Genomic DNA, 27,713 nt, shown 5'->3' on the forward strand with positions numbered 1-27,713 from the left:
GAATAAGTCAGTAGGTTCTCTTTATCGTGTTCAGGTAATTCCAGTAATAAGACAAAGCAGAGAGAAGCCTGTGTAGGTGTGTGTACGCCGGCATTTGATGTGTGTGGAAGTGTGCAGGTGGGCGTGTGCGCTCATGTTGTGTGCTCCGTGAGAGCCCATTTGTTGAATTAGCTGGTGAGTGCTGAAGTGTCCTGTGATTAAAGTTAATCCCTGACACCAGTGATGTAAAATCTCTCTCTCTCTCTCTCTCTCTCTCTCTCTCTCTCTCTCTCTCTCTCTCTCTCTCTCTCTGCCACCCTTATTCCACTGAAGAACGCTGAGTATTTGGTTGTGCACGCACCCTCTCTAATAACAAGGATCTCCTCTACACCCACTAACCCTAATGTGTGGGAGTTAGTGAGTGTGTGCAGGCGTTTATGTGCGGAGAGTTGGCAATGGTGTGTCTATGTCACTCCGACAGGAACAGAGAGGGGGACTGGGAAGGAAATTATGCCGTGTCTGGAAAACAGATAATGACGAGACAAAAATAATTTGTTTTTTGCAGTCTATCAAGTAAATCTATCTAATAGCGGTTCTCTATCTCTGGCTTTCTCCCTCTATATCTTGCTGAGTATGTCGGTGTGTATCTGGTGGGAGGGTTTGAGCTCTATCCTTTCAAGCCTTTCCACCTGTACTGCAGAGCTGTCAGTTGTAGCACCCGGCACACATCTCTGGATTATCACACGTAACACCAGGCACACATCTCTCCCTCACCTCGGTCTGGATTATCACACTTAACACCAGGCACACATCTCTCCCTCACCTCGGTCTGGATTATCACACTTAACACCAGGCACACATCTCTCCCTCACCTCGGTCTGGATTATCTTGCCGCCCACTGTTGCTGTTTCTCTGCATCTAAAGCTATTCATCAGAACAGTGCATTTCGTGTCAGGGCTACACCTGGGTGACTTATACATCTGATAAGTGGTTTTACAGTGGGGAGAACTAGTATTTGATACACTGCCAATTTTGCAGGTTTTCCCACTTACAAAGCATGTAGAAGTCGGTCATTTTTATCATAGGTACACTTCAACTGTGAGTGATGGAATCCAAAACTAAAATCCAGAAAATCACATTGTGATTTTTAAGTAATTAATTTGCATTTTATTGCATGACATAAAAGCAGAACTTAATATTTGGTACAGAAACCTTTGTTTGCAATTAGAGATCATACATTACCTGTAGATCTTGACCAGGTTTGCACACACTGCAGCAGGGATTCCATACAGATCATCTCCAGATCCTTCAGGTTTCGGGGCTATCGCTGGGCAATACAGACTTTCAGCTCCCTCCAAAGGTTTTCTATTGGGTTCAGGTCTGGAGACTGGCTAGGCCACTCCAGGACCTTGAGATGCTTCTTACGGAGCCACTCCTTAGTTGCACTGGCTGTGTGTTTCGGGTCGTGATCATGCTGGAAGACCCAGCCACGACCCATCTTCAATGCTCTTACTGAGGGAAGAAGGTTGTTAGCCCCATCCAACCTCCCCTCAATACAGTGCAGTCGTCCTGTCCACTTTGCAGAAAAGCGTCTCCAAATAATGATGTTTCCACCTCCATGCTTCACGGTTGGGATGGTGTTCTTGGGGTTGTACTCATCCTTCTTCCTCCAAACATGGCGAGTGGAGTTTAGACCAAAAAGCTCTATTTTTGTCTCGTCAGACCTTATGACCTTCTCCCATTCCTCATCTGGATCATCCAGATGGTCATTAGCAAACGTGTGCGCATGCACAGTGGTCAAACAGACGGGCCTGGACATGCGCTGGCTTGAGCAGGGGGACCTTGCGTGCGCTGCAGGATTTTAATCCATGACGGCGTAGTGTGTTACTAATGGTTTTCTTTGAGACTGTGGTCCCAGCTCTCTTCAGGTCATTGACCAGGTCCTGCCGTGTAGTTCTGGGCTGATCCCTCACCTTCCTCATGATCATTGATGCCCCATGAGGTAAGATCTTGCATGGAGCCTGCATTGGACTTCTTCCATTTTCTAATAATTGTGCCAACAGTTGTTGCCTTCTCACCAAGCTGCTTGCCTATTGTCCTGTAGACCATCCCAGCCTTGTGCAGGTCTACAATTGTATCCCTGATGTCCTTACAAGCTCTCTGGTCTTGGCCATTGTGGAGAGGTTGAAGTCTGTTTGATTGAGTGTGTGGACAGGTGTCTTTTATACAGGTAACGAGTTCAAACAGGTGCAGTTAATACAAGTAATGAGTGAAGAACGGGAGGGTTTCTTAAAGAAAAACTAACAGGTCTGTGAGAGCTGGAATTCTCACTGGTTGGTAGGTGATCAAATACCTATGTCATGCAATAAAGTGCAAATTAATTATAAATTTTCTGGATTCTTGTTTTAGATTCCGTCTCTCACAGTTGAAGTGTACCTATGATTAAAAATTACAGACCTCTACATGCTTTGTAAGTAGGAAAATCGGCAGTGTATCAAATAATTGCACTGTATCTCTGCATTTGAGGTTAAGTCAAACTGATTGGGTCATATGGTCACATAGATCTTGTCTACTGCAGTAATCTCCTTCATCTTACCATTTCAACCATGCCTACATCTCTATTCTGTTATACGCTACTAAAATGGAACGATCAGTCAACTCCTTTTCTGTTGTGTGCAGCATTGCGATACTATATAGCCTGTCTTAAGGAGTGTTTTAGCCAACACAGACTGGAATCTTTTCCCTAATGCTTTCCAACCCTGTTGGTGGTCTTAGAGCAGCTCTGTGTAGCAACTTGCAGAGATCTCTAAGAGAACCTCAGCTGTCTGCTGCAGTTTATTTCAAGCTAAGCTATAGGCTGTTCTCACCTCGGGTGGGAAGAATCTAAGCCACAAGGTAACAGTTTAAGGAATTTAAGTGTTTTTGTAATGTAAATTATTTAGTCTTAAAAATTGCATTATTAGACGTGAACAATTGCTGTCCTAAGCGAGACACTGACAGGGATGAACAACTGGCCTGGAGGGTTTCCAAAACTTTGCTAGGCCAGCAGGCCGTCTGGAATGTCTCCTGAACGTTGAACTGTGTGTGTCTGTATGTGAGTGTAGCTATCTAATCAAATTGTCTCGTCAGACTATGCCTTAACTGAATCAAAGAGGCAAATGAAAAGATATGAAATGCACTTGTCTTCTCTCTGTAAGGTGAATAGTGCATTGTTCTCTGTCTGTCACTCTCTCGCGCGCTCTGTTTCGGTGCATTCACACTTCGCGAAATTTCGGATTGCCAACGCTAACATCGCCCGAGTGCTTCGCCTGCAGCATATTTGTGGGTGTGTCTTTGGGTGAACTAGCTTCATAACTGCAGGTAAGCTGTGTATTAAGGTTTGAGAACAAGCGTGCCGCACAAGCCCTGAAAAGTGAAGCCAAAACGTCTCGATCGCCCCCTGGTGAGTGGTCCCAGTATAGGTCATAAACCCCGCCCTCCCCATGTTATTCAATGGGACGCGAGACCAACTAAACAATTAAATTACCCTTCAAATATATTTTTTCCGAAGCTGGTTTCTGTCATTTACTGTAGTTTGTATCACACTAATGTAAATTCAAGAGTTTGTTTTTAAAATAAGTTGTTTTTTAGTTAGTTATTTAATGCTCTAAAAACGGCGGTGTGACGTCATGATTCACAGCTGTGATTGACAGCTATCTGAACCAAGGAGCCACTGAAGCGCCATCAGGCTTTTTCCGCGATCTTCGGAGGACTGAGGATATTGGAGCTTTACATTTAATCTCTAAATTTCTATAATTGATATAATTTTACACGGACATAATGGGATGTTCTGCAGTACATTGTGCTACCCGATCTGGCATTTCCAATCGATCTTTGAATTTTTTTCGGTAAGTTACATTTATAAGCTATTTAATTAGTAAATAAATGTAATGGGCTAGCTAACATTAGCTAAAAGACAACAAGCCTCGTTAATAGCCATGTTAATAGCTAGCAGGTGATCGTTAGCTAGAAGTTACCAATTATTTTTGTATTAGGCCTATTCTAAATTAAGGTTAAACATGATGTAAGTTAGGCTATAACATATCGTCTAGGTTTAAAAAGCAAAGGTTGTACTGTACTTGGACTTGCGATTGATTACGGTATGCGCATTCTGCGAGGGAGAGTGAGGTCGGGGCACAGGGGTGGGGCCGTTGATTTTGCGGCTTTACGGCTTTACTTCCTGCTCGCTACTGAGCATAACTACTGCGCAGAACTGGTCCCAAGATCGCTATCTGCGCATACACAAGTCCAAGATGTCAGCGCCATATCGGGACACTGGCGGCTTCAGTTTTCACCAATGGAAAAGAGCGAAAGGGCGTCGTCAGCCTACGTATCTAATATTGACACCAGAAGCACCAACTATCTCGGCCACCTGTCTCCATGCTGCATTTTTTTGTTCGCGTCTCTGTAGGAAACGAGCGTGCAATCGTATAGCTCCCATCACTGCTACTAAAACTTGTTCCATTTTTTTGTCCATCTTTTAAAAAAGACCGCAAAATCAGTTCTGTTTAAGTTATTTTAACCCTACGGAGAGCGTTTCACAACCACCTACACAAAATCCCGTGATTGGTCAGTCCCCAACGATAGGCGCGGGTGATTTGCATGAAGTTGGAAAATCTTAACTTTTTCTTTGCCTCTTACGGATCCCACGCATCGCCCCGCAAGCCACTCGCTCGCCACGCAAGCCACTCGCTCGCCACGCAAGCCACTCGCTCGCCACGCAAGCCACTCGCTCGCCACGCTTCCCTTCATTGAAATGAATTGAGCCATCGCTCCCATAGCGAATAGTGTGAATGTACAATTTCTCTCTCTCGCGCTCTCTGTTTCTCTCTCTTGTTATAAAGAGATCAGGCTCACAATAGTTCAATTAACCATTGGGCAATCAGTGATCTCCAAGTTAGGCTGAATGTAACCATTCATTGGTCGGTTCTTTCTGTGTGTTTATGGGAGACCCCCATCCTTTAAATAACCTCTTCTTCCTGTCTCAGGGAGGCCAGCGTTGGCCATATGTCCTTGATGTGAGTCATGATTTCACCATCTTAATGAAGTGAAAATGACAAATAACAATCTTTGTTTTTCTTGTTCTCCTTAACATTTTCCCTTTTTTCTCTCCCGTTTTGCTTTTTGCCTATGTGGTCCTCTACCTCCTCTCTCCCCTTCATCTACGCTTCTTCTCCACTCTCCTGTCTTTCTCCTCTCTATCCTCTAGTGATGTTTCTCATAAACATGTTACACATGTCCCCCAACCTGGCCATTGTCTCCTGTGTTTCCACTGGAGTCTGTAACCTGATAATATAGTACTTATCTGGCTCTTAAGTTGTGTTCTGCTCCCATTGTGTTTAATTCAGAGATTCCCTGGGATTTTTTCTCAGGTCCCTCTTTCATTCTGTGGAACAATCAGCCGCTTGGTCTAACCCAATTGAATTGCACTGCTACTTACATAAAAGAAAAAAGAAAGCAATTATAAAGATATATTTTGAAGGACTATATATGAATATGTGCTTATAATAGGTTGCTCTGGAAGTATTCTTAGGGTGATTATTTGGTTGCATTAACATGGTTAGTGTTTTACTCCACTGCTGTCCTTCACTTGGTTCTTTTTACACTAAACAAGAGAGATTGGCTGCTGTTGATCCAAGTGCGCCAGATGAGCTGCCTGGGCCTGGGGAGAGACAATTCCGCCCAGTGGTCAAGCTGAGCTACCATGTATTCTTTTTCTGTAGTCCAGATTACATTTTTACAGTCTACGTAGAGCATGTAGCACCATGTAGTTGCATTTCGGCTGTTAGAGTAGGCAGCCAGGGTAAAAAGAAAAATGTTGTAGTCAGTTTTTATGGCTTTTGGAAAGAGCTTGTTTTTCCCCCTCTCCCAGTTATTCCCAGTGTGAGTTGTAAAGGTAAATGTTTTGTTTTTATGTTCAACAATCTTGTACACACGGGGGCTTTGGCTGGGATAGGCAATTAACCTCTATAATGTTACTTAAGAAATGTTTTGGTATAGCATGATTTCCAGGTGGGATCATCTTGATCATACTCTGAGCTACCATGAAGACTTTATGTATTGTCTAATTGCTGTTCTTTTCTGTTTTTCACTCTAATTTTGTCTGTATCTTGTCTAGTGTTGTGATATGTGACAGCCATAAAGTTTGTGGGTGTGATGGATTATATTGTATCATCTTTATCACCCCCAGGGAGCGATTAATTTGGTATTAGCATTTTGTCTTTGTTCTGGGGTGTATTTTTTAAACCTTTTACTAAAGCAATTGTTGACATAAAAATAAGCTCTTGTTCAGATTCTCCTGGACAATATAATATATGAAACTCATTTTAAATAGGCCCACCTGGCAGTGTGTTTTTAGGTATTGGTATAATGTTTATATTTTGGGTGCGTATAGTCTTGGAAAGGATTTTATGAAAAACTAAAAGCTATACCCAGTCATAACCTATGCCAAATATCACTTTAAGGAGTAATGTTTAGGTCTTTGTGCAATAATTGAACATGTCCCTTTCCAATAGAAATGTTCACTATTTGTATAACGGTCCTTTTCTCTGTGAACATGGGATAATCTCGCAAAATTCTACTGTGAAATTTAATTTAATTTGGCTCAAGTTAGCCAATATATATTATAGGACCTGCATGTGGGTGGAGCAGCTCTGACACTCTGTGTGGGATAAAATGCTCAGTGAGCCCCCAACCCCCAGAACCACTGCTTTAGGGCGACCTAAGAGCGAGCCATGTAAGTGGGCCAAATCAAGGCCGTTGATGGTGGTTTAGAAGTGCCCTAGTAGTAGTAGTAGTGTAGTCTAATGGTTGTTTTGATCCCTCAGAGGGATATGTCAGCCCGGCCGGCCAGCTGCGTGTGGGTTGTTTGTCTCTGCAAGGCTGTTCCTGTGTCATCTCGTTAGCTGTCTATTTTAGCAGCAGTGATGCTTGTGCTAATTGGCTAATGCCACAGGGAGCGAATGGACGGACACACAGGAGCACATGCACACGGTACCGACACCCACTGATGTGTTGCATCACACAGGACTAGACCCCCTCCGGTTTAATGTTGATCTGTGCGTTTCTGCATATTTCATGAGAATTAGATGTTCATGTGCAGTATGTTTGCCAGCCATTTACGTTTATCTGTTGAGACATGGAGGAATGGTGAGAGGACAAACATGCTTAAACACCCTAAATAATTAGGTCCCCGTAAAATCTTTGGGGTGGAGGACGAGGACGGCTTCCATTACAATGGAATTCGAAAAAATATTAGAATTTGTTAGGAAAAGAGCTCAAATCTGATTAACATGTTGTCATTAGACATATATATTACTTTCCTTAGATTTTCTGAATGCGTGTAGCTGTTAGTATTGCTGATCTGGATAAACCGTATTGGTAGATTGGCTTTCCCAAAATCCTTACCTCGTTAATTTAAGGTTAATGACAAAGTCGGCTATGACTTTCTTCGTAACTATTTCTGTCAGTCCGTTGGCGATTTATTTAACTCTGCAGTCACGTGTGCAGTACAGAAACACTGCTGAACAAACCAGTCTGTTGTTGATGCCCACTTGACTTAATGGGCTTCTGCACCCTAAAGTGATTTTTTTTGTTTCCCAAGACCTTCGATATGTTGTGGTTTAGCCTCACATTCTGTGGTTTTCTATATAGAATTCTGAGAGAAAATGAATGTTATTGTCTTACATAATAGACCTCAGCAACAACCACGAGTAGGATTTAATTTCCCTAGATGTATCCTGAGATGTAACCTGTAGTGATGATGTGCTTCATCACACGAGCACACACACACACACAAACTCTGACGCCTGAGTACCATAAAGGCAATGATGTAGTTACCATGGCAACACCAGGGTTCATCTTAGCACGCTGTTGTGTTGGATTTTGTTTGTGTGTTTTATTATGTGTGATATGTAAATAATATGGCACTAGAGGTGTGAGATGATGAAACGATCACTTCTGTTATAGCGGGGCGTTTGAGGCACATTGCATCCAGCGTTTTTGTGCATGACCATCTGATTGGCTCAATGAGAGGAGAACCTTGTTTTCTTATTAAGGCTAATCCCCTATACAGGCCATAGTTTCCAAGGAGAGTGTTAAGGTTAAGTGTCAATGTCAGACTTGTAAACACAACACGGCACAATGTGGGTGAAGTAGCCCTGTTCATGTCTGCTGGCTTCTGACTGTGTGCTCTGTGTCTTTCAGGTTTTCTGCTCTTCAAGGATTTCTGTTTGAATGAGATAGACGAGGCCGTACCTCAGCTCTATTTCTATGAAGAGGTAACAAGCATGCGCATCTCCCCCACCCTCCCACCCGCCGTCTCCGCCCCTGTCTCCCCCACCTTGTCTCCCAACCATACTGTTTCACTGGCTAATGAGCAGGAGTCAGGTGTGTAATGTTGGATTAAAGCACATGTGAGGCATATCACATTACAGTATTCCTGTGTGTGTGCGTGTGCGTGTGCGTGTGCGTGCGTGTCTTAGATCAAGGATTATGAAAAATTGGACTCTGAAGAGGAGAGGTTGTGTCGTAGCAGACTGATCTACGACCGATACATCATGAAGGAACTCCTCTCCTGCTCACATGTAAGGACACCATGTGAACATGGGACACACGCACAGCAACACAGTGTAACAAAGTGGCCTGAACCCCCCCCCATTTCACCCTGACATCTGTTTTTCTTCCTCCTCTCTCACAGTGAGGAAGTGTGCATGAGGACACACAATGGAACACCCCAACCTGACTAAAACACTTTACATGGCAAATGCCACTGGGAGTGACTCATTCATTGTCACTGCTATATTTGTTACATGACCCTCCTCTCTTTCACTCCCTCTTTTCTCCCCCCACTCCCATTATCCCTTTTTCTCTTTTACTCTGTCACTCTCTCAGCCCTTTTCTAAGAAGGCGGTAGACCACGTTCAGACGCACCTGGCCAAGAAACAAGTTCCTCCCTCTTTATTTCAGGTAAGGAGTGCGCCATTCATTTTTTTTTTTTCCATTGTCTTTTTGGTCTCGTCTCTGCTTTTTGTAATCTTTGCTGTACACCTTCTAATTCCAACACGTGTACACACCAAGCCCCTCCCCCTGCCATCTAGATTTATTTTCCATCAATGACAGCAAGTGGTTTCAACTGAATATTTGCTTTTGAGGTTTGGTCCAACAGAATTGGTGTCATTGACACAAAAACACACAGACATAACATTGTTACAGTAGAAAACCTAACCATTTTAACAACACTTTTTAGTATGTATACTACCGGTGATCAGGCTTTCATCTCTGTCTCTTACAGAATAGATTTTAAAGTGGTGCTTTTAGTTTCTTAATCTCTGAATGGTTTAGGACCCATTTCTGATTTGTTTGAAGAATATAAACCGAGCAGGGCTCTTAGATCCATGAACACAGGTCAGCTAGAGCCCAGAGTCCAAACTAAACATGGAGAAGCTGCGTTTAGCAGTTATGCTGGACATCACTGGAATAAACTACCAGAAGATCTTAAACGTGCCCCAAACGTATAAATCCAGGTTAAAAACACTTCACTTTTCATGCGCCTATGACTAAGCATTTAAACTTAACCATACTGGTTAAGCCTTACAGCTTTTAATAGCTTCCTATGTTTTAAATCCAGTTTTTATTCTTATATTTAATTTTCTTATTCTATTTTTTTATTATGTTTTCATTTGAGTACTTGTTTTTATGCTATTGCATTTTTTATGTTTTTTCTTTGTAAAGCACATTGCATTGCTTCTATGTATGAATTGTGCTATATAGATTAACTTGCTTGCTGTCTGTGCACCGGTCCGTCTTTGCAACTGTGTTCTGGTCTGTCTGTGCTGGTCTGTATGTCTGCTGTCTGTGTTTATATGGACAGACTTGAAAGCCAGATCACTGACGATTTCAACAGGAAAAAATAAAGTTTTGAAAATATAATAAAATCATTTGAGTCTTATGATTTTGAAAGGCTTATTTATCTTTGGTATAATTTCACATGACCTGAATTCAATTATTGCTTAAGATATATATCTTGTTTATCTATTTTTTTTCATGTACATTTGGAGTCACACAAAATGCCTTAGGTTTACTATGGTCAATAAACATGTTCCTGCATATAACGTCATCCTCCAAATAGTCCTGAATCTTTTCTCTAATTCAGGTCATGCATGCTCTCTCACACACATTAACTCCTGTTTGTTTTCAGCCATACATAGTCGAGATCTGTGACAGCCTGCGAGGGGTGATCTTCCGCAAGTTCATAGAGAGGTGAGAAAAGGGAGGTGGAGGTGGAGAACCCAGATGTAATGGCGATGGCCAGAATAGTTTGTTCTTACGCTATCTGGTTTAAAAGACAACTGCTTTATCATCCATTCATCCATTTGTGTCAAAACGGAAATGAGCTTGTTCCACACTCCCAGTCACTAAGCCAGGAACTGATGCATTGTAGCTCTCTAGCCTCTGGGCTAACCCCGCTCTCTTGCTCTCTCTTATCTCAATATCTCTCTTTGCCTTATTCCCCCTTTCTCTCATTAGTGACAAGTTTACTCGTTTCTGCCAATGGAAGAATGTGGAGCTGAACATCCATGTGAGTTGCGCCGTGTGTGGGATGCTTTGTGGGTACTTTATTGGAAGTTAACTCTATGGCTTTATCGAGGGTTTGCTCACAGAAGGCCTCTGTGTGACCTTTTATTTTAATTGTATTTTTAAAGTCTCACTATTATTACTTGTCCGAGGTATAACCGCACATCACTCTGTCTGTCCATGTGGATGTTCACATACATAGTGAGCATACTGGTCTGACAGTACATCTACCTGCTGTCGCTCCCTCTAGTTGACGATGAATGACTTCAGTGTCCACCGTATCATTGGTCGGGGGGGTTTCGGTGAGGTGTACGGCTGCAGGAAGGCTGACACCGGCAAGATGTGAGTAACACCGGAGCGCTATGGGGCGATGGTTTAAATGGGGAACTTCCATGCCATTGACTGTGGGGCTCGTTCGAAAGAAGCATTTTTCTTTGGGCTGTCAAACATTTTAAAACATTTATCTTGATGAATCAATTGTGATGTATCAAAATGTTGGTATTTTCTGAAAGGTATCCCTTTTTTTTTAATCTATTTAGGAAATGGATCATTAAGTTACAGGCGTACTGTGTTTGATTGTGAATGATTTAAAACCCAAAATGTTCCATTTCTCACACACACGTGCGTGCACACACACCTCCTGCACGTGCAGCATACCCTGTACATCTCTCTAAGCAGCTTATTAGCTAATGTTTGCTACCTACCATTACTAGCCAAACACTGCTATTTTTGGATTCAATTTATAGTATATAGTATCTTACAACTAGTTTAAAATGGTCCCTGACATGATTCCTTGAAACTGTGTAAATGTCCAGATATCTGCAATGAAAAACAGATCTGGTATTATTTAGCTTTTTTTCTGCCATAGAGATGCTTAGTTGTTTTCATGGGTTTGCCTTATTAGAAAAGTTACAAATTGCATTATCGCCTGGGTTTACAAATAATAACATTACTCCAGCAGAAATGATGCAAACATCTTGATATAATATGGTCCTGTCCCCTGCATTCTGCAGGGCAGGAACTTGCATCATCTATGAAGAACAAAGTTAGCCCTTGGCCTCTCAAACACTTCTTTCCCAAGAGCTTATGCAGCACAATCTAGTGGTACTAACTAGTAGTGATGTGCATTGTTTTCGTCAAGGTGTCGCTCGTGACTCCTGTTCGAGTAAAAGAGCGGTCTCATTCCGAACAGTTAACCACTTGTAACTAGCGAGTGGTTGCGAGATGAGCAGAGAGTTTCCTTAGTCATGTATTCCTTTCAAATGGTCTTAACATTTGTATCGTTTGTACTGTGACCAGTTGCCTACATCAATCCAAATTTTATATTTTCTGATTTTTTGCTTTAGAATGACATTCGCTCTTTTGATCAGCATATTTCAGTGATGAATTGGTGCTTGAACTCTGCTTGAATTCAACTCATATATCTATTTATTAGCACGTCACTCTGGATACGAGCGTAAACTAAATTAATGAATTGTACATGATATCATAGGACATGGATGTCTGTGAAATATGGCTGTGTGACATGCGATTCTGCAGACAGGCTATAGGTGACTCTACTTCAATGCTGAATATGGGAGCAATGTATGCAGTGCCATTTTTCTCAGCTCTATGGGAGAACGATTCGAATTGCAGAACATTAACTTTAAAATTCTGAACATTTCTATCAGCTTCTCAGCGAATTTCAAGGAATTGTCATAAACATTGTCAAGGTAGGGAGGGGTCTCTAAAATGTGTATAATCTGTGGGGTGATGGGTCAATGTTGCATTGTTCACTTTGACATCCCTTATATGGGGATTTCTGACTGATGAATTTGTCTGACTGAGTCTAAGGTAATGGAAATGGTCAAAGACAAAATGAAAGCCACAACAATAGGTAACCTGTAAACTTTGTGTGTGTTTGTTTGTGCTGCGTGTGTATCAGGTATGCCATGAAGTGTTTGGATAAGAAGAGGATCAAGATGAAACAGGGAGAGACTCTGGCTCTGAATGAGAGAATCATGCTGTCACTTGTCAGCACAGGGGTACGTTGGCACACTTGGTCTTTCTGCATACAGCACACTCACGCACCACCCATCCCTCATATTCACATACAGAATACAATGGGAATATCAGGGTGTCGTGTGTCTGTGCGTTTCCAAGCTTGCATTGAATTTCTCCCTCCGTCCCTTCATCTCTCTAGGACTGTCCGTTTATTGTGTGTATGACGTACGCCTTCCATACACCAGACAAACTGTGCTTCATTCTGGACCTGATGAACGGTACGTTTCTGGGCTCTCCATAGCTGCACGTGTCAGTGGGGACAGTGTGTGGGTCTGGTTAGGTGAGCTATGTCAGCCAGGGTCCAGACAGGGTCAAAAGGATTCACAGTGAGCAGGTGGCACATTAACATGGAGAAATTGGGGTTGTTCCACAAAATGGTGGGGTTTTACATCCCTTTGATATTTTCAGTGGTCGTCACGCACCGATATTGCATTCAAAAGCCTGTTATATTAAATGAAGTGCCTTTTAATATCAAACTCAGTGCTAAGGCCAAAACAACATAAGATGGAGTTTTGGAAAACCTGGACTACATTTTTTTATTTAATTTTTTATAGAGAAAAGCTTTCCACTTATTTAAATCCCCCTCCTGCCAATGTTACTTGTTGTCTTTTCTTGTGAAAAATAAATACCCGTAACGGAAGCAGTGAGTGACGCTGAATCACGCATTGAATTCACAGGCAGAACAGCAGGCCTTCCCCCTATTGTTTGTTCGAGGAACTCGTTATCATTTGGCCCCGCCTTCCACGGTTCAGTTAGCGAGATGCAGGAACCATGCCACATGCGTGAAGTCCACGTGCTGTGCCAGTTAAGAAAGTGTTGTTCCTGCTTTTCCACAAGATTGTTTTGGAGTTTTTTAGCATTGCAAGTGTCTAAAGGAGACCACATGTCTGGGCCCACGGATGGACCGAGAGCTGACCAGTTAGAGGCCCACTTCTGTGTACATGCTGAATTCATGTTGTCTTAGTTTGAACTAATGTTGGCTTGATTCTACACTGAGACGGAGGGAGGAGAATGAGAAAATATGAAAAGTTCTGAGGAACTGTTTTTCTCATATTGTAATTAATTATAGGTCACACTGGGAAGTTATTTAAACTTTTAACACTTTGTTGGCCCTTCCCCTCTCTCCTTCAGTGACTCATACTATCTATACAATAAGATCAATGTGTTTTCCTCCCTCGTCCTTAAGAGTACCTTACCAGGATCTCATTGATCGTTTTGATCAAGATCATTGCCCTTGTTCTGTCATGCTCACGTGTGTGTGTGTGTGTGTGTGTGTGTGTGTGTGTGTGTAGGAGGGGACCTACACTACCACTTGTCTCAACATGGTGTGTTCAGTGAAAAGGAGATGCGTTTCTATGCAGCGGAGATCATCCTGGGACTAGAACACATGCACAACCGCTTCGTAGTGTACAGAGACCTGAAGGTAGGACCCTGCTTGACTACAGCCTATGGCCCTGTCAGAGACAACTGCACGCTATACTGCTCCATCCCGTCTCTCTTTATCCTGTTTCATCTATGGCGCTCTGCCTTTATCCATCCTTGTCTCAATTTCTTTCTGTCTGGAAGATCTACAGGACCAGCCAAAGGTTTGGACACGCCTAGTCATTCGAGGCTATGCACTCCTGTTCAGTATATGCAAAGCGGTCATCGAGGCAAGGGGTGGCTGCTGAATAATCTATAATATGAGGTGGATTTTAAACTGTCTAGCGTTTTTGGGTTGCTACATGATTCTTTCATAGTCTAGCATTTTTGACATCATTATTATTCTGTGGCGAAAGGTAAAATTTGAATGAGTGGGTGTGTCCAACCGTTTGACTGCTACTGTGTATTCATGTTTTCCTTTCCTTGACTGTATCTGTCCTATTTATTCCCATGGACTGAGTGCTCAAAAAACGATTCGTACACATTGAAGGACTATTAACAGATGATTATACATATTTTACCAGATTTTTCTGCTTTTCTTACTGGTTGCCCTTAGTAACAGTGTTCAGACATGGAGTCAGTGCTTAATCAGAGAGCAGCTTCATAACTACAGATAAACAAGCATTTATCATGGGCAGGCTTTGTCCAAAATATAGCACTCACAATATAGCTTGTGTGCGAGTGCTTGTGTGCGTGTGCTTGTGTGCGTGTGCTTGTGTGCGTGTGCTTGTGTGCTTGTGCTTGTGTGCGTGTGCTTGCGTGTGCGTGCGTGCGTGTGCGTGTGTGTGCGCTTGTGTGTGCGCTTGTGTGTGCCCTTGTGTGTGCCCTTGTGTGTGCGCTTGCGTGCGCTTGCGTGCGCTTGCGTGCGCTTGCGTGGGGCTGTGTGTGCGTGCGTGCGCTTGTGTGGGGCTGTGTGTGCGTGCGTGCGCTTGTGTGGGGCTGTGTGTGCGTGCGTGCGCTTGTGTGGGGCTGTGTGTGCGTGCGTGCGTGCGCTTGTGTGGGGCTGTGTGTGCGTGCGTGCGTGCGCTTGTGTGGGGCTGTGTGTGCGTGCGTGCGCTTGTGTGGGGCTGTGTGTGCGTGCGTGCGTGCGTGCGCTTGTGTGGGGCTGTGTGCGCTTGTGTGGGGCTGTGTGTGCGTGCGTGCGTGCGCTTGTGTGGGGCTGTGTGTGCGTGCGTGCGCGCGCTTGTGTGGGGCTGTGTGTGCTTGTGTGTGCTAGTAACTGGGCCTAACGGCTGAAGATAAGCAGTATACTTCCTGCGAAGGAAGAGAAAGGGGAGATGCGTCTCCAAATTCAAATGTTTTCAACATGTCAAGCTATAAACAGAAGTGGTGCTCTGATATGCTGTCGGCCCCAGCAAAAGAAGATCTGATTATATTAAACCTCTCTGGGTGAAGGCCTGGTTTTTCTGAAGTTATTGGTCGTCTCCTAGATTGTTATCAAGTTAAAAACCTTCCATCTGCCTCCCCCTCTGTCTCCACAGCCTGCCAACATCCTGCTGGATGAACATGGTCATGTACGTATTTCAGACCTGGGTCTGGCCTGCGACTTCTCCAAGAAGAAACCCCATGCCAGCGTGTGAGTACTGGGCCTGCTCGCACGTGTGTGTTGGTTTACAAGATTACGTGTGTGAGTGTGGGGGTGTGTGTGTGTGTGCTTGTTTCCCTACCTTATCAGGACCAAAATATTTAGGCATGAAGGTACAGAAATAGGGTTTGAAGCTGGACAAATTCTAGTTCTGAAGGCATGGTACGGGTGTGTGTTCTGCAGTGGTACCCATGGATATATGGCTCCAGAGGTTCTCCAGAAGGGGACGGCGTATGACAGCAGCGCCGACTGGTTCTCCCTGGGCTGCATGCTGTTCAAACTGCTTCGGGGGTAAGAACAACACGGCACACAAACCAGCAGGCGTGGAGGTAATGGCCGGCACAAAAAGCCCTAACCGTTAACTAAACACACGTGTGACCGGAGTGACTGCAATGATGACAAATTCGTCTGACCTGCGGAGGCCTTCAGGCACCTCGTTTTGCAGGCCGAATCTCACGGTTTCACTGCAGTGTTCAACATGTTAATCCACACTGCTGTTTCTGAGGCCCTGAGGTTGCTCTGCGTATTCTGTCAAGTCTTTAGGCAGCTTACACAAACAATTTATTTACGCCTGGTTGACTATTAGAAACAGGTGTTTATTTTCGGAAGTGTTTTCTGATGTCTGGTTATTTAAACCCTGAGGTTGAGTCGAGCCCTCTCCGTCTCACACGCTGTTTCAGTTACACATTTTTCTTTCCTGTGTCCCTCTCAGCCGTTCTCTCGGCCTCTCTCTGTCGTGTGTTTGTGAAGTGTTTGATGTGGGTGAGTGTAAATGCCAGAGGTCTGGGCCCAGTAGTTCATACATCAGAGGGAGGCAGAGGGGTGTGGGGGAGCATAACAGTGGCTAGGTGAGGGAGGGAGGCTGACATCTCTCCATTGATGTTGGTCAGTGTGTTTGAACACTTGAAAGATGAGAGACAGACACAGAGAGGTACTGAGGGGGAGATGGACACTGTGAGAGACACACCTACACTTCATACTGTAATCTCCTTCCAAATGACTGCATCTCACACACGGTTCCCGCTCATCACACAGGCCCACAACGAACCTGGAAACCGCACAAGCATCGAAAAAACGGCTGTATCTGTTAGGTGAAATATCGCAGTATGTCCTACCACAGCAGCTAGATTCATGACCTGTTGCCACGAGGATAGGGCAGCTAATTGAGCCAATTTAGTGCTGTGGTGTTATAGCTGTAAAAAAGAACTTTGCTACAAAGGGAGGACCATTAGTGACATTTCTTGAGGATTTGGAAATGTACTGTACATTAAATGAGTGTCGTCCACATCAGCGCCCATATACAGCCTGTATGGTTCCGCCTTACCGCCACATTCACCAGCGTCTTGTACCCATTAGGGTTATCCGGGAAGGTGGCGGTTGTTTGGTCGAACTTGTGGTGTGATGGGTGCTTTTTGTGGCCTCCTGGGTGCTGTCAATTCCTCTGATGGGTTTTAGGACCCCGATAATGTTGTAATGGTGTATGGAAAGTGTGTGTTACGGTTGGTTTGGCTGATTATTACGCTTAGAACTGTGGTTGTGTGTGACTTATCCTGAGGGATATGTCGGACTTATCCGCAAGGTCCTTTTGAGGAATGCCCTTTGCATGAATCGTGACATTAGATCGCACTGGGATTTCAGTGTGAATAGCATGTCATCTTTGTGTCTTTTAACAATATGTTTAAAAAGTCACAAAAACAGTATCTTCTGAGCCAATCTGTGGTTTCACTTTCACTGTATTCCTCCCATCTTTCTCTGGTCTCCTCCCCGTCTCTTTCTCTGGTCTCCCCCCCATCTCTTTCTCTTTCTCTGGTCTCCTCCCCGTCTCTTTCTCTGGTCTCCTCCCCGTCTCTTTCTCTGGTCTCCTCCCCGTCTCTTTCTCTGGTCTCCTCCCCGTCTCTTTCTCTTTCTCTGGTCTCCTCCCCGTCTCTTTCTCTTTCTCTGGTCTCCTCCCCGTCTCTTTCTCTTTCTCTGGTCTCCTCCCCGTCTCTTTCTCTTTCTCTGGTCTCCTCCCCGTCTCTTTCTCTTTCTCTGGTCTCCTCCCCGTCTCTTTCTCTTTCTCTGGTCTCCTCCCTCCGTCTCTTTCTCTGGTCTCCTCCCTCCGTCTCTTTCTCTGGTCTCCTCCCTCCGTCTCTTTCTCTGGTCTCCTCCCTCCGTCTCTTTCTCTGGTCTCCTCCCTCCGTCTCTTTCTCTGGTCTCCTCCCTCCGTCTCTTTCTCTGGTCTCCTCCCTCCGTCTCTTTCTCTGGTCTCCTCCCTCCGTCTCTTTCTCTGGTCTCCTCCCTCCGTCTCTTTCTCTGGTCTCCTCCCTCCGTCTCTTTCTCTGGTCTCCTCCCTCCGTCTCTTTCTCTGGTCTCCTCCCTCCGTCTCTTTCTCTGGTCTCCTCCCTCCGTCTCTTTCTCTGGTCTCCTCCCTCCGTCTCTTTCTCTTTCTCTTTCTCTGGTCTCCTCCCTCCATCTCTTTCTCTTTCTCTGGTCTCCTCCCTCCATCTCTTTCACATGTTCTCTGTAGTACCACTAACAGCCTCTCTCTGTCTTGTAGGCACAGTCCCTTCAGACAACACAAGACCAAAGACAAACATGAGATTGACCGTATGACACTCACCATGGTAAGGGCCTCCTTATGCGCACACACACACAGACACACACACACACACACACACACACACACACGCTAGCTGGGTGTACACTATAAGACACACATGTTGAAAAGACATTAGAAGACACACGCGTTGACCCTGTGTAACGTCCATTAAAAGACACGCGTTGACCCTGTGTAACGTCCATTAAAAGACACACGCGTTGACCCTGTGTAACGTCCATTAGAAGACACACGCGTCGACCCTGTGTAACGTCCATTAAAAGACACACAAACACACATAGGGAACTAGACATCCTGGAGATGTTGCTAAACAGTCCCCCTGCAAAGTGTCTGTCTCAATACGAAGTCATTAACCGGAGATACGGGCTAAGAGGTTCTGTTAGGAAAGACAATGGATTTGCATCCTGACTCTGCACTGCAGGGAGGGAGGGAGGGAGGCAGGCAGTGGTGGTGTGTCTTAGCATAGACTACCAGCGGTGTAGGTCAGGGGACCCCAGTCCTCCTGGGGAGCTGGTCTCCTGCAGGGTGTCTTTGCTGCTCATACAGACCGTGAGTAGTTGAATGAGGTATTCCGGCTGGGCTGGAGAAACAACCCAGCAGCACTCGTGGAAAAGGCTTGGGGACCTACGGGTCTTGACTAGGCCCCTGTAGGCTACCGGATCTCCCTTATGAGTGTATGAGAGAACACACACACCCCTCTGTTAGGAGGGCTAAACAAGGAAAGCATTGTTAATTGAGATTAAATCCAGATTAGGTTTTAATCCAGCCACTTGATCTGAGTAATCCATGTAATCCCTGTTTCTCGTCCCTTTCTGTCGTCAGTCAGTTATGTATATAAAATGTAATGACTGGTTTTATTACCGTCAGTGAGGGGTTAGAATTAAAGGATAATTACTGAGCCCATTGAAAATAAGGGGACAGCTGTGGAACAAGGAATGATGGATCACAGATCCTGATGTTCCCCTCAACAGTTGATGCCTTGTGTGGGGCTGGGTGTGCTTGGCTTGATAAATAACGTCAATGTTTCATGTCTGTTAAAACAGGAAATTATTCTAGAGTCCTTCTGATCTTCCTCTCCATTCCCTTCCTCTTTCTGTTTTTGAAGAATGTCGAGTTGCCGGACTCGTTCTCTGTGGAGCTGAAGGGTCTGTTGGAGGGTCTGCTGCAGAGAGATGTTGTCAAGAGACTGGGCTGCCTGGGACGAGGGTACACACACACACCCACACACAAACACACTTGTGTACACGCGCACTACCACTCACCTTGGTTTACACTCATTGGTGTTAATTGTAGCTCTAAACTGTATACAAAAAATGCATTGAAAGACCACGAGCGTTGTTTCACCTGTACACAGCCAGAGAGATACCATGCACCTGAAAAGGATGAGAGGCAGATGAGATTAGGGTCCAGAAAGTAGTTTGTTTTCGCACAGTTCAATTTGGGGTTTGGTTGTCTGCTGTGAGTACTGCCACCTGCTGTTTGGCTGAGGAAATGCATGAGAATGACCAGGCTCTCTCCCCCCCACTGACTGTTTCCTGTACAATCTCTCTCGCTCCATTCTCCTTCCTCCACTATATCCCACCACTCTCCCTCCTCTCCCCCACTCTCTCTGCCCCTCCTCCCCCCCCGTCCCTCCCTCTGTCCATCTCTTCCCTACTCTCTTTCCACTCACACTTATGCAGGGCCCCAGAGGTAAAGGAGCATCTGTTCTTCAAAGGCATCGACTGGCAGCAAGTGTATCTCCAGAAGGTAGGGCTTAGTGTTTGACAGAGGGAGAGGGGGAGACTGGGGGAGGGATGAATCAGGTGACCAGCTTCGTTATAAAGCTTCCCAGTCTAGACAGTTGTCCTTGATTTCTCTCTATATTTGTTGTCATGGTTACTCCTGCTGAAAGAATGTTGTTGTTTCATTCATCCCCTACTTCTTTTCTTCTTCTCCATCTTCTCTCCTCCTACCTCTCCATGTCCCCCTCCCGTTCCTGCTCTCTTCCATCTTCCCTCTCTCCTCATCCCTTTTCTCCCTTTCCTGCCCCCCCCCTTTCTCTCTCTCCTCCAGTATTCTCCCCCACTCATCCCCCCCAGGGGAGAGGTCAATGCCGCAGATGCTTTTGACATTGGCTCCTTTGACGAGGAGGACACCAAGGGTATCAAGGTAGATCTCTAATACACCCCCCCCCCCCCCCCCCCACCCATTATCACATGACACCACCCCCTGGTGAGAAGTGGAAATCCACAGCGTTACATAACTGAACCTCTAATCCTAAAGTACATGCATCTAGATTGTACTGCTGACACACTCACGCACGCACTGGAAACTAAGGTGTAATGCGACTCCATTGTTCAATATTGACTCTGAGTGGAGTAAGCGGACTGTAACTGCCCTCAGAGAGAACGTTCGTCCAACTGAGGTTTAATGTTATACAACAGTAGCAGTGACCTGGCTGCCGTCCAGTGGTTTAATGCCAGATGGGATGTGTGACTTAGAAGTTCTCACAACGTCTGCTGACTTGGTTCACATCTGAGGAATCGCTTCAGCCTACGTTGCTACCTCAAATTACACCTCATTCCTTATACGTCCTACCTCATATCTTCATTCTGACACCTCATTCCTTAAACCTCCTACCTCAGTGTTCAACGTCAACTCGCTGGCCCTATACAGCCAGTTAGTCTAAAATCTACTGGCCCAGATAGAATTCTTACTGGCCCGAACTGAATAAAAAAACAACACTATAATTGTATTGTTCAGACGTCTTGTGTGTAAATATCAAATCATCAGAATATTGATTTATGCCACAGTTTTGCATGTAACGTCGCATCATACTTATGTAAACAGCAATTGCTTGTATAATTTCATTTTACTGAATAGTTATAGAAGGTTTACTATACATTTCCACATCTTTTCATAAATATAGTGGCATTTGATCAAGATATAATAGCTTGATAATGGTCCCTCTTTACAACATGGTAGGCAGGCGCAGTTAATTTTTCCCTTTGAAAACGCGCCACCTGATTCATTTGGAGCAATGTACGCAACATGCTGTAAAAGAGCGTGTTTCCGGTAGTTGCTTGTCCACTTGAAAAACGACCCTGCCTTATCGGCTTTTGTCGGGAACACCAAAAATGTACGACAGAACCGTTGCCATTATTGTTTTCGCCCCAGGAAACTGTTCTTTCCCCGAAAAGTAATCTGTTATTGATACACCTACCTCATATCTTAGTAGTTATACCTCATTCCTCACACCTGATATCTCATATCGTAGTAGTTATACCTCATTCCTTACACCTGATATCTAATTTCTTAGTAGTTATACCTCATTTCTTACACCTCCCGACTCATATCACAATCCTTGTAACTAGTTCCTTACACCTGCTACCTCCTACCAAACACACACAATTGTAATCCCTTACATGCTTTACCGTTAGTTATGGTACCTTAGACCTAAATATGTTGTGAGAGAGTCTTAGTTTCTCTTTCTGCCCCTCTTTTTACCCCCCCCCCCTCCCCAGTTGTTGGACAGTGACCAGGAGTTGTATAAGAACTTTCCCCTGGTCATCTCAGAACGCTGGCAACAGGAGGTGGCTGAGACTGTGTATGAGGCGGTCAACTCTGACACGGATAAGAACGAGGCCCGCAAGAGGGCCAAGAACAAACAGCTGGGCCACGAGGAAGGTGAGTGGACACACCCACGGGGACACGCCCACACCAACTACATAAACACATTTGACCACATGTCATGTCATACTGTTAAGGAAGTTGAGTTGAAATGCACGAGGCACTGGGATATACTGTTGTTTACTTTGATTCTTCTTACCATGGTGCAGCCCACGCGTGCACACACACACACACATTCCCATTTTTGTCATTTAGAAGACTGTTCCACAGAGTGACACATAGTAGTCCTCACATTGTGCCTGCCTAAGCGGACTGCTGTTGATGCTGTTGTCACTGTGTGTCAGACTATGCCCTTGGGAAGGACTGCATAATGCATGGATACATGTTGAAGCTGGGGAACCCCTTCCTGACCCAGTGGCAGCGGAGATACTTCTACCTGTTCCCCAACCGAGTGGAGTGGAGGGGGGAGGGAGAGTCACGGGTGAGGAGCGCACACACACTGTACACCATCCCCCATCGTGTTTCTGAGTTATCACTGTTTATTTAGGTGTGTGTGTGTGTGTGTGTGTGTGTGTGTGTGTGTGTGTGTGTGTGTGTGTGTGTGTGTGTGTGTGTGTGTGTGTGTGTGTGTGAGACCATAGGCATTCTTCATTTTCTGTCTGTGCATGAAGTCTGTCTGTCTCGTCTGTCCTTGCTCCATTCTGTACCGTCCTCGCTCCATTCTGTAGGCCTGGATAAAAACAGTAAGGCATACACTAAGAGAACCCAAGGTGAGTCTGAGCAGACCTCTGGCCCAGTAGATGGATTGGACGGCCTCATAGTTGAAGCTTCGTTAACAGGCAGTCTTAGTGTAGAGTTTGCACAATCACCCTTATTTTCTAGCTCAGTCTACAACACCTTTCTTCTCTCTAGCTGCATTTTGGTTGGTCCATCTCTTCCCCAGCTTGTCTCTGATTGATTGGTTCTCTGACTCCCCAGCATGTTTTCAGGTTCTGTTTTTGTGGTGTGTTCTGCAGCAAAACCTGCTGACAATGGAGCAGATTGTGACTGTGGAGGAGACTCAGATAAAAGATAAGAAGTGCATCTTGCTGCGCATTAAAGGAGGGAAGCAGTTTGTCCTGCAGTGTGAGGTATATACCGACCCCACTAGATCTTTATCTCACTCCATTAACACCCACTCCTCTCTCTCTCTACCTCTCCATCCCTCTCTCTCTCTCGGTCGTTGCCTTTCTGTGTTTGTGTAATGTGTGTTATCTCTGTTTCTGCAGAGTGACCCAGAGTTTGTCCAGTGGAAGAAGGAGTTGACCGAGGCATTTACGGAGGCCCAGAAGCTCCTGCGCCGTGCGCCCAAGGTCATCGGGAAGGGGCGGGCTGGCGTGGTGGAGCTCTCCAAACCTCCTCTCACACACCGCAACAGCAATGGCCTGTAGGCCACAGACACACAATACACACCTGCACACACACCTACACACACCTGCACGCGCACACCGCATCCTATAACCTCGTCCTGTACAACCCTGCCTGCCACCGCCCAACACACACACAGAATAAAGCCCCACACTCACCATGGAGTCTGTGTACGGACCAAGCCTGACAGCCTCTTTCTGTTGTTACGGACACACACACACACGCACACCAACAGCCAAACCGTAGCATGGGCGCATATTTTGGAAGGAATGAGGAAGTGAGGAGGGCATGGATGTATCTATTGAGGACAGTGTTTTCTCCCGTCCCTGTCCGACTGTACTGTGGGGAAACAGCCTTCAGAATCATACCACACACTCCTCTGCCTCTCACCACAATGGACTAGCGTCACACACACACACACACACACACACACAAACTGGCAGAGCAGCAGAAACCAGCCCTGGAGTAGGAGACTGAAGACCAGGGAACCTTCCTGTACCTCTCTCCTCCCCTTCTTCTCCTTCCCCATTCACCCAGCCTTATCTGGAGGCTGGGCCTGAACCACACAGCTGCTTTTTACTCTCCACAAGATTGGCTGACTGTAGTGGTGGGGTGAGGCCAAAAGCAGGAGCTGAAGTTCTGGACCAATGGCGTTGCTCGGGTTGAGGGAGATGGACCAATGACATTTCTCTCCGGTGGGTTCAGACAGATGAATGGAAAACAGGGAAATTAAGGCCGTGCGGAGGAGAGAAGCGGGAGACTGGTGGTACGACAGAAGATGCAGTGGCCTGTAGGGACATAGCTACCCAAAGAATGCCCATGAACTGTCCACGCGTGTCCCTGCGTCTCCCTCCGTGTCCCTGCGTCTCCCTCCGTGTCCCTGCGTCTCCCTCCGTGTCCCTGCGTCTCCCTCCGTGTCCCTGCGTCTCCCTCCGTGTCCCTGCGTCTCCCTCCGTGTCCCTGCGTCTCCCTCCGTGTCCCTGCGTCTCCCTCCGTGTCCCTGCGTCTCCCTCCGTGTCCCTGCGTCTCCCTCCGTGTCCAGGGGTGGCAACCCTTCACTGATTAACGAGAGAACAGACGCTGCTCTGACTTCAGGGCCATTACCTTCCCGTCTTCTCCCTCCCTCCATCTCAGAAGTGCATCAAGTGCCAACGTCAATATTTACTTGAGTCTCCTGAGCGCCAGGATAGCCCTTTAGAAAGAGGGCGTCGCCCCCCGATGTAGAACTCTCTGGCACGGAACACTTGTCACAATGGAGAAGCTTCTGTGATTGATTCCTGCCCCGCTACTGTTAGCCATTGAAACTGGGGAAGGATTGTAACTATGGGACCATGGGGGGTGTGTGTGAAGGACACTGTCAAGCAGAGACCTCTGGAGGGGACTGGCTGACTAGCGCTCTTTGTGGGTCCACATAAGTGTATATAGTCAGAGCCATCTCCTGTACACGCCAGTACTACTGTACAGTACTCTACAACATGTTCACTTCTGTATTCTGTCTGTCTCTCTGCCTATCTGTCCATCTGTCCTCTTCTCTATGGTCATGTGTGGGGGGTGGGGGGGATCTAACAGCCTTCAGTCGCCTGGCAGTGAGCATACCTCCAAGCAGAGATGTATGTGAATCTCTGAGGGCCACATAGTGGCATGTGTGAGAGATGGTGAGGGCAGTGCCAGTGACTGGGCGTTGGGCTGAGTTTCCACAGGCAGTCTAATACTGCAGTCTTTCCTCTGATTGGTCATGTGACCCATAATTTGACCAATTAGACCGGCAGTTTTTCCCATAATTGTGCAACTGATCAGAATTGGATTGCCTGTGTGAACGCATAGTCATTCAGCCATCCAGATGTAAATTACACAAATACGCATACAGGTTTACACACACACACACGGACACACACACACAGACACTGAAATGACTGTAGGGTTTGTCAGGACAGTGATATGGTGTGTTAATGTGTGGAGTCCACAATGACTGCACCCCTAAATCAGTTGGCTGACTTCAGTCTGCTTTGAAATGTACCCTAGTTTATTTCTGAATGTGATTCACATTGCAGACCTGTGTTTCTCAGTTCTTTGTGATCCATTTCAGGAGAATCAGTTGTGCTGCTGGCTACAGTCAAGACATTTCTAATGGCCACCGAAGCACATCTGGGTGTTGTTTTAGAAAATATATAGGGAAGTGGTGAAACAATTTGTTCACTCAATTTTAATTTCAGGGTTTTGTTTTTTCATTGTGTATACTGTCCCTTGTCTGTGATATCCATGCATTCCCACAGCTGTGACCTGCATGTTTGGCTGTTGGGGGGGGGGGGGGGGGTTGGGGTTGAGGGGATTGATATTCTTATTAGCCTTTTACAAGTCAGTCCAAGGGAATGATGTTTTTAGAGAGCGACACCTATCAGCTTTCAGGGTGTCTCTTTTTTTTTAACCAAATGAATGGGTTTATTTTTCTTCTTCTTGAAACTACTTTGTCGCACCTTTTTTGCCCATTGTGTTACTAGATGTTCAATGTGCCAAATACCTGTCGCTGATTGATTTTGATTGGCTGACTGTTCTGGACCAATGAGAATCCTGCTATCTGAAAGGTTGTGGGTTTGTCTCAACATACGGCGAATCTGGCTTTCAGCACCCATACTTGCGTCAGTTACGCAGAGCTTGGTTGTGATTGGTTCATTGTGAGTGTGTGCCTGTGTGTTGTTCTTACACGCATGCATGTTTGTGTGTATGTGTGTGGGGGAGTGTGTGTGTCGCATTCAGTCAATTGTTCAGAATGTTCTAGTGGAGATGTTTTTGTCAAACAAATCTACACACGCAAGCTCGATGACAAAACACAACAATGAAACAGGATGGCATATAGGAAAAAAAAGCAAACTAACAAACAAGTATATATGAATATATGTGTATATGAAATGACAAAATGCTCTAGGTTTATTTAAAAAGATTTAACAATGTAGAGACTGTTTGGGCGACTATGCGGTGGGGCCGTTTGGGGCTTTGATGTGAGTAACTCTGTTTGTGGTGAAGACTTTGGCTCGGATCTTGCACATAAAGACTTTAGCTATCGTACCTGCGAGTTACCAGATCATTATTTTTTTTGGAATACCGGACTCTTGCTTTTTCATATTTATTGTGTGTATTGGGGAAATAGCGCCCCCTTTGTCAACGAGCTGGCACGGCAGAGCTCTAGCTGTAGAATCCTCTGGTTCACACTCATCAGACCAACTCTTTTACATGTGCCACAGACGCAAATACTACTGGCTTTGGGTTAAGATTACCATTAGGTTATGATGATGATGATGATGATGATGATGATTATTATTGATAATATTATTCAATGATTATTGTTATTACATTTATTTTAATGAATTTATTTGTTTTGTTTTGTTTTCAAAACAGGTAGGAGCATACATGTTGGACTGCTTATATAAAACAGTTCAGAAATAAAACGATTTTTTCGTGTTTTGTGTAAAGTGTGATTTGTTGGCTTATTTTAATGACTGCAGTACTTACCATAATGAATAATATCAAGGGGAAAAGTAGAGTAGGCCCTGGAGCTTTGAGGATTTGATGATTTTTTTTTATATGTGAAGAAAAGGGTAAAAGCGGCTAACCAATTACTGACTGTTTCTTTTGAGAATTGTTTAATATCTTGTAGTTCTATAATTTAATTTATTACCCATTAATGAAAGAAAGACAAAATTTCCCAAGACACCGTAAATAATTAGTTTATAGCGTGACAACATGAGTTATGCTGAGTTTGAAAGGAAGTGCCTTATACAATGTCACCCTTCTGAAACCCTGGAGAAACTACCTAACAGGGTGTTTTAATTTTCATATTTTACCAGGTAAGTACGCTAAGAACACATTTATAGCAACACCCTGGTGATAATTGGGGTTCACGATCTTGCTCAGGGACGGAACACCAGGGTTTCTCACTTTGTCAGCTCAGGGATTACAACCGGCTGTTAGTTAACTGGGCCGATGCTCTTGACCTACATGCTTCCCTGGCGTTCTGTTTCCCAGGTAATATGCTGAGCTTTGTGGGTAGACGCTGCCAAGTGCACGGTTGTGCCTGAATAGACAAATACATTACTCTAGGTGCTCCTATAGAACTAAGTCCAACTTTATTATGTATGACACTAGCTTATGGTGTGAGGTTAGTGTAAAATAATACTGTTGGGATAACTGTCAGGGCTTTTGGACATGCTGTCGTTACCATTATGGCACCTGAGCATTTGTTTTGAAGTAGTACATGGTTTGAAAACTCCCATTTTTTCATGTCTCCATCCAACAGTACGGCAATTATCAGCCAAAGAAGTTAAAGGTCTCACACAGTTGCAATGTCAAGTTGCCCATGCTAAAACAACATTTTGGCTTCTATCATTCTCTATATGTTGCCAACCCTCTTACCACTTCCTTCTTTTCCAATCTCCTCCCTCCTCTTCCTCCATTTCCTCA

General features: G+C 45.0%; 1 protein-coding gene across 2 annotated transcripts in view; it reads left to right on the plus strand.

Moving 5' to 3' along the window:
• The window catches only part of grk3 (G protein-coupled receptor kinase 3), a 54,857-nt gene extending 31,162 nt beyond the window's left edge, over positions 1-23,695 (plus strand). The window contains exons 3-21 of one of the 2 annotated variants that reach the window (XM_013137188.4): positions 8,224-8,297; positions 8,502-8,603; positions 8,911-8,985; positions 10,217-10,278; positions 10,546-10,597; positions 10,844-10,935; positions 12,518-12,617; positions 12,776-12,854; positions 13,929-14,059; positions 15,540-15,634; positions 15,827-15,934; positions 18,180-18,246; positions 19,345-19,445; positions 19,922-19,988; positions 20,295-20,390; positions 21,746-21,908; positions 22,196-22,332; positions 22,868-22,981; positions 23,120-23,695. In XM_013137188.4, the coding sequence (XP_012992642.2) occupies positions 8,224-8,297; positions 8,502-8,603; positions 8,911-8,985; positions 10,217-10,278; positions 10,546-10,597; positions 10,844-10,935; positions 12,518-12,617; positions 12,776-12,854; positions 13,929-14,059; positions 15,540-15,634; positions 15,827-15,934; positions 18,180-18,246; positions 19,345-19,445; positions 19,922-19,988; positions 20,295-20,390; positions 21,746-21,908; positions 22,196-22,332; positions 22,868-22,981; positions 23,120-23,281 (1,877 nt within the window). In that variant the 3' untranslated portion in view covers positions 23,282-23,695. Of the gene's footprint in view, positions 1-8,223; positions 8,298-8,501; positions 8,604-8,910; positions 8,986-10,216; positions 10,279-10,545; positions 10,598-10,843; positions 10,936-12,517; positions 12,618-12,775; positions 12,855-13,928; positions 14,060-15,539; positions 15,635-15,826; positions 15,935-18,179; positions 18,247-19,344; positions 19,446-19,921; positions 19,989-20,294; positions 20,391-21,745; positions 21,909-22,195; positions 22,333-22,579; positions 22,848-22,867; positions 22,982-23,119 lie in introns of those variants that run through there. The other variant, XM_034296928.1, reaches the window with a different exon arrangement.
• The last annotated feature ends 4,018 nt before the right edge of the window (positions 23,696-27,713 follow it).

This window comes from Esox lucius, chromosome 14 (assembly GCF_011004845.1).
Source record: "Esox lucius isolate fEsoLuc1 chromosome 14, fEsoLuc1.pri, whole genome shotgun sequence".
In the NCBI taxonomy this organism is placed as follows: Eukaryota; Metazoa; Chordata; class Actinopteri; order Esociformes; family Esocidae; genus Esox; species Esox lucius.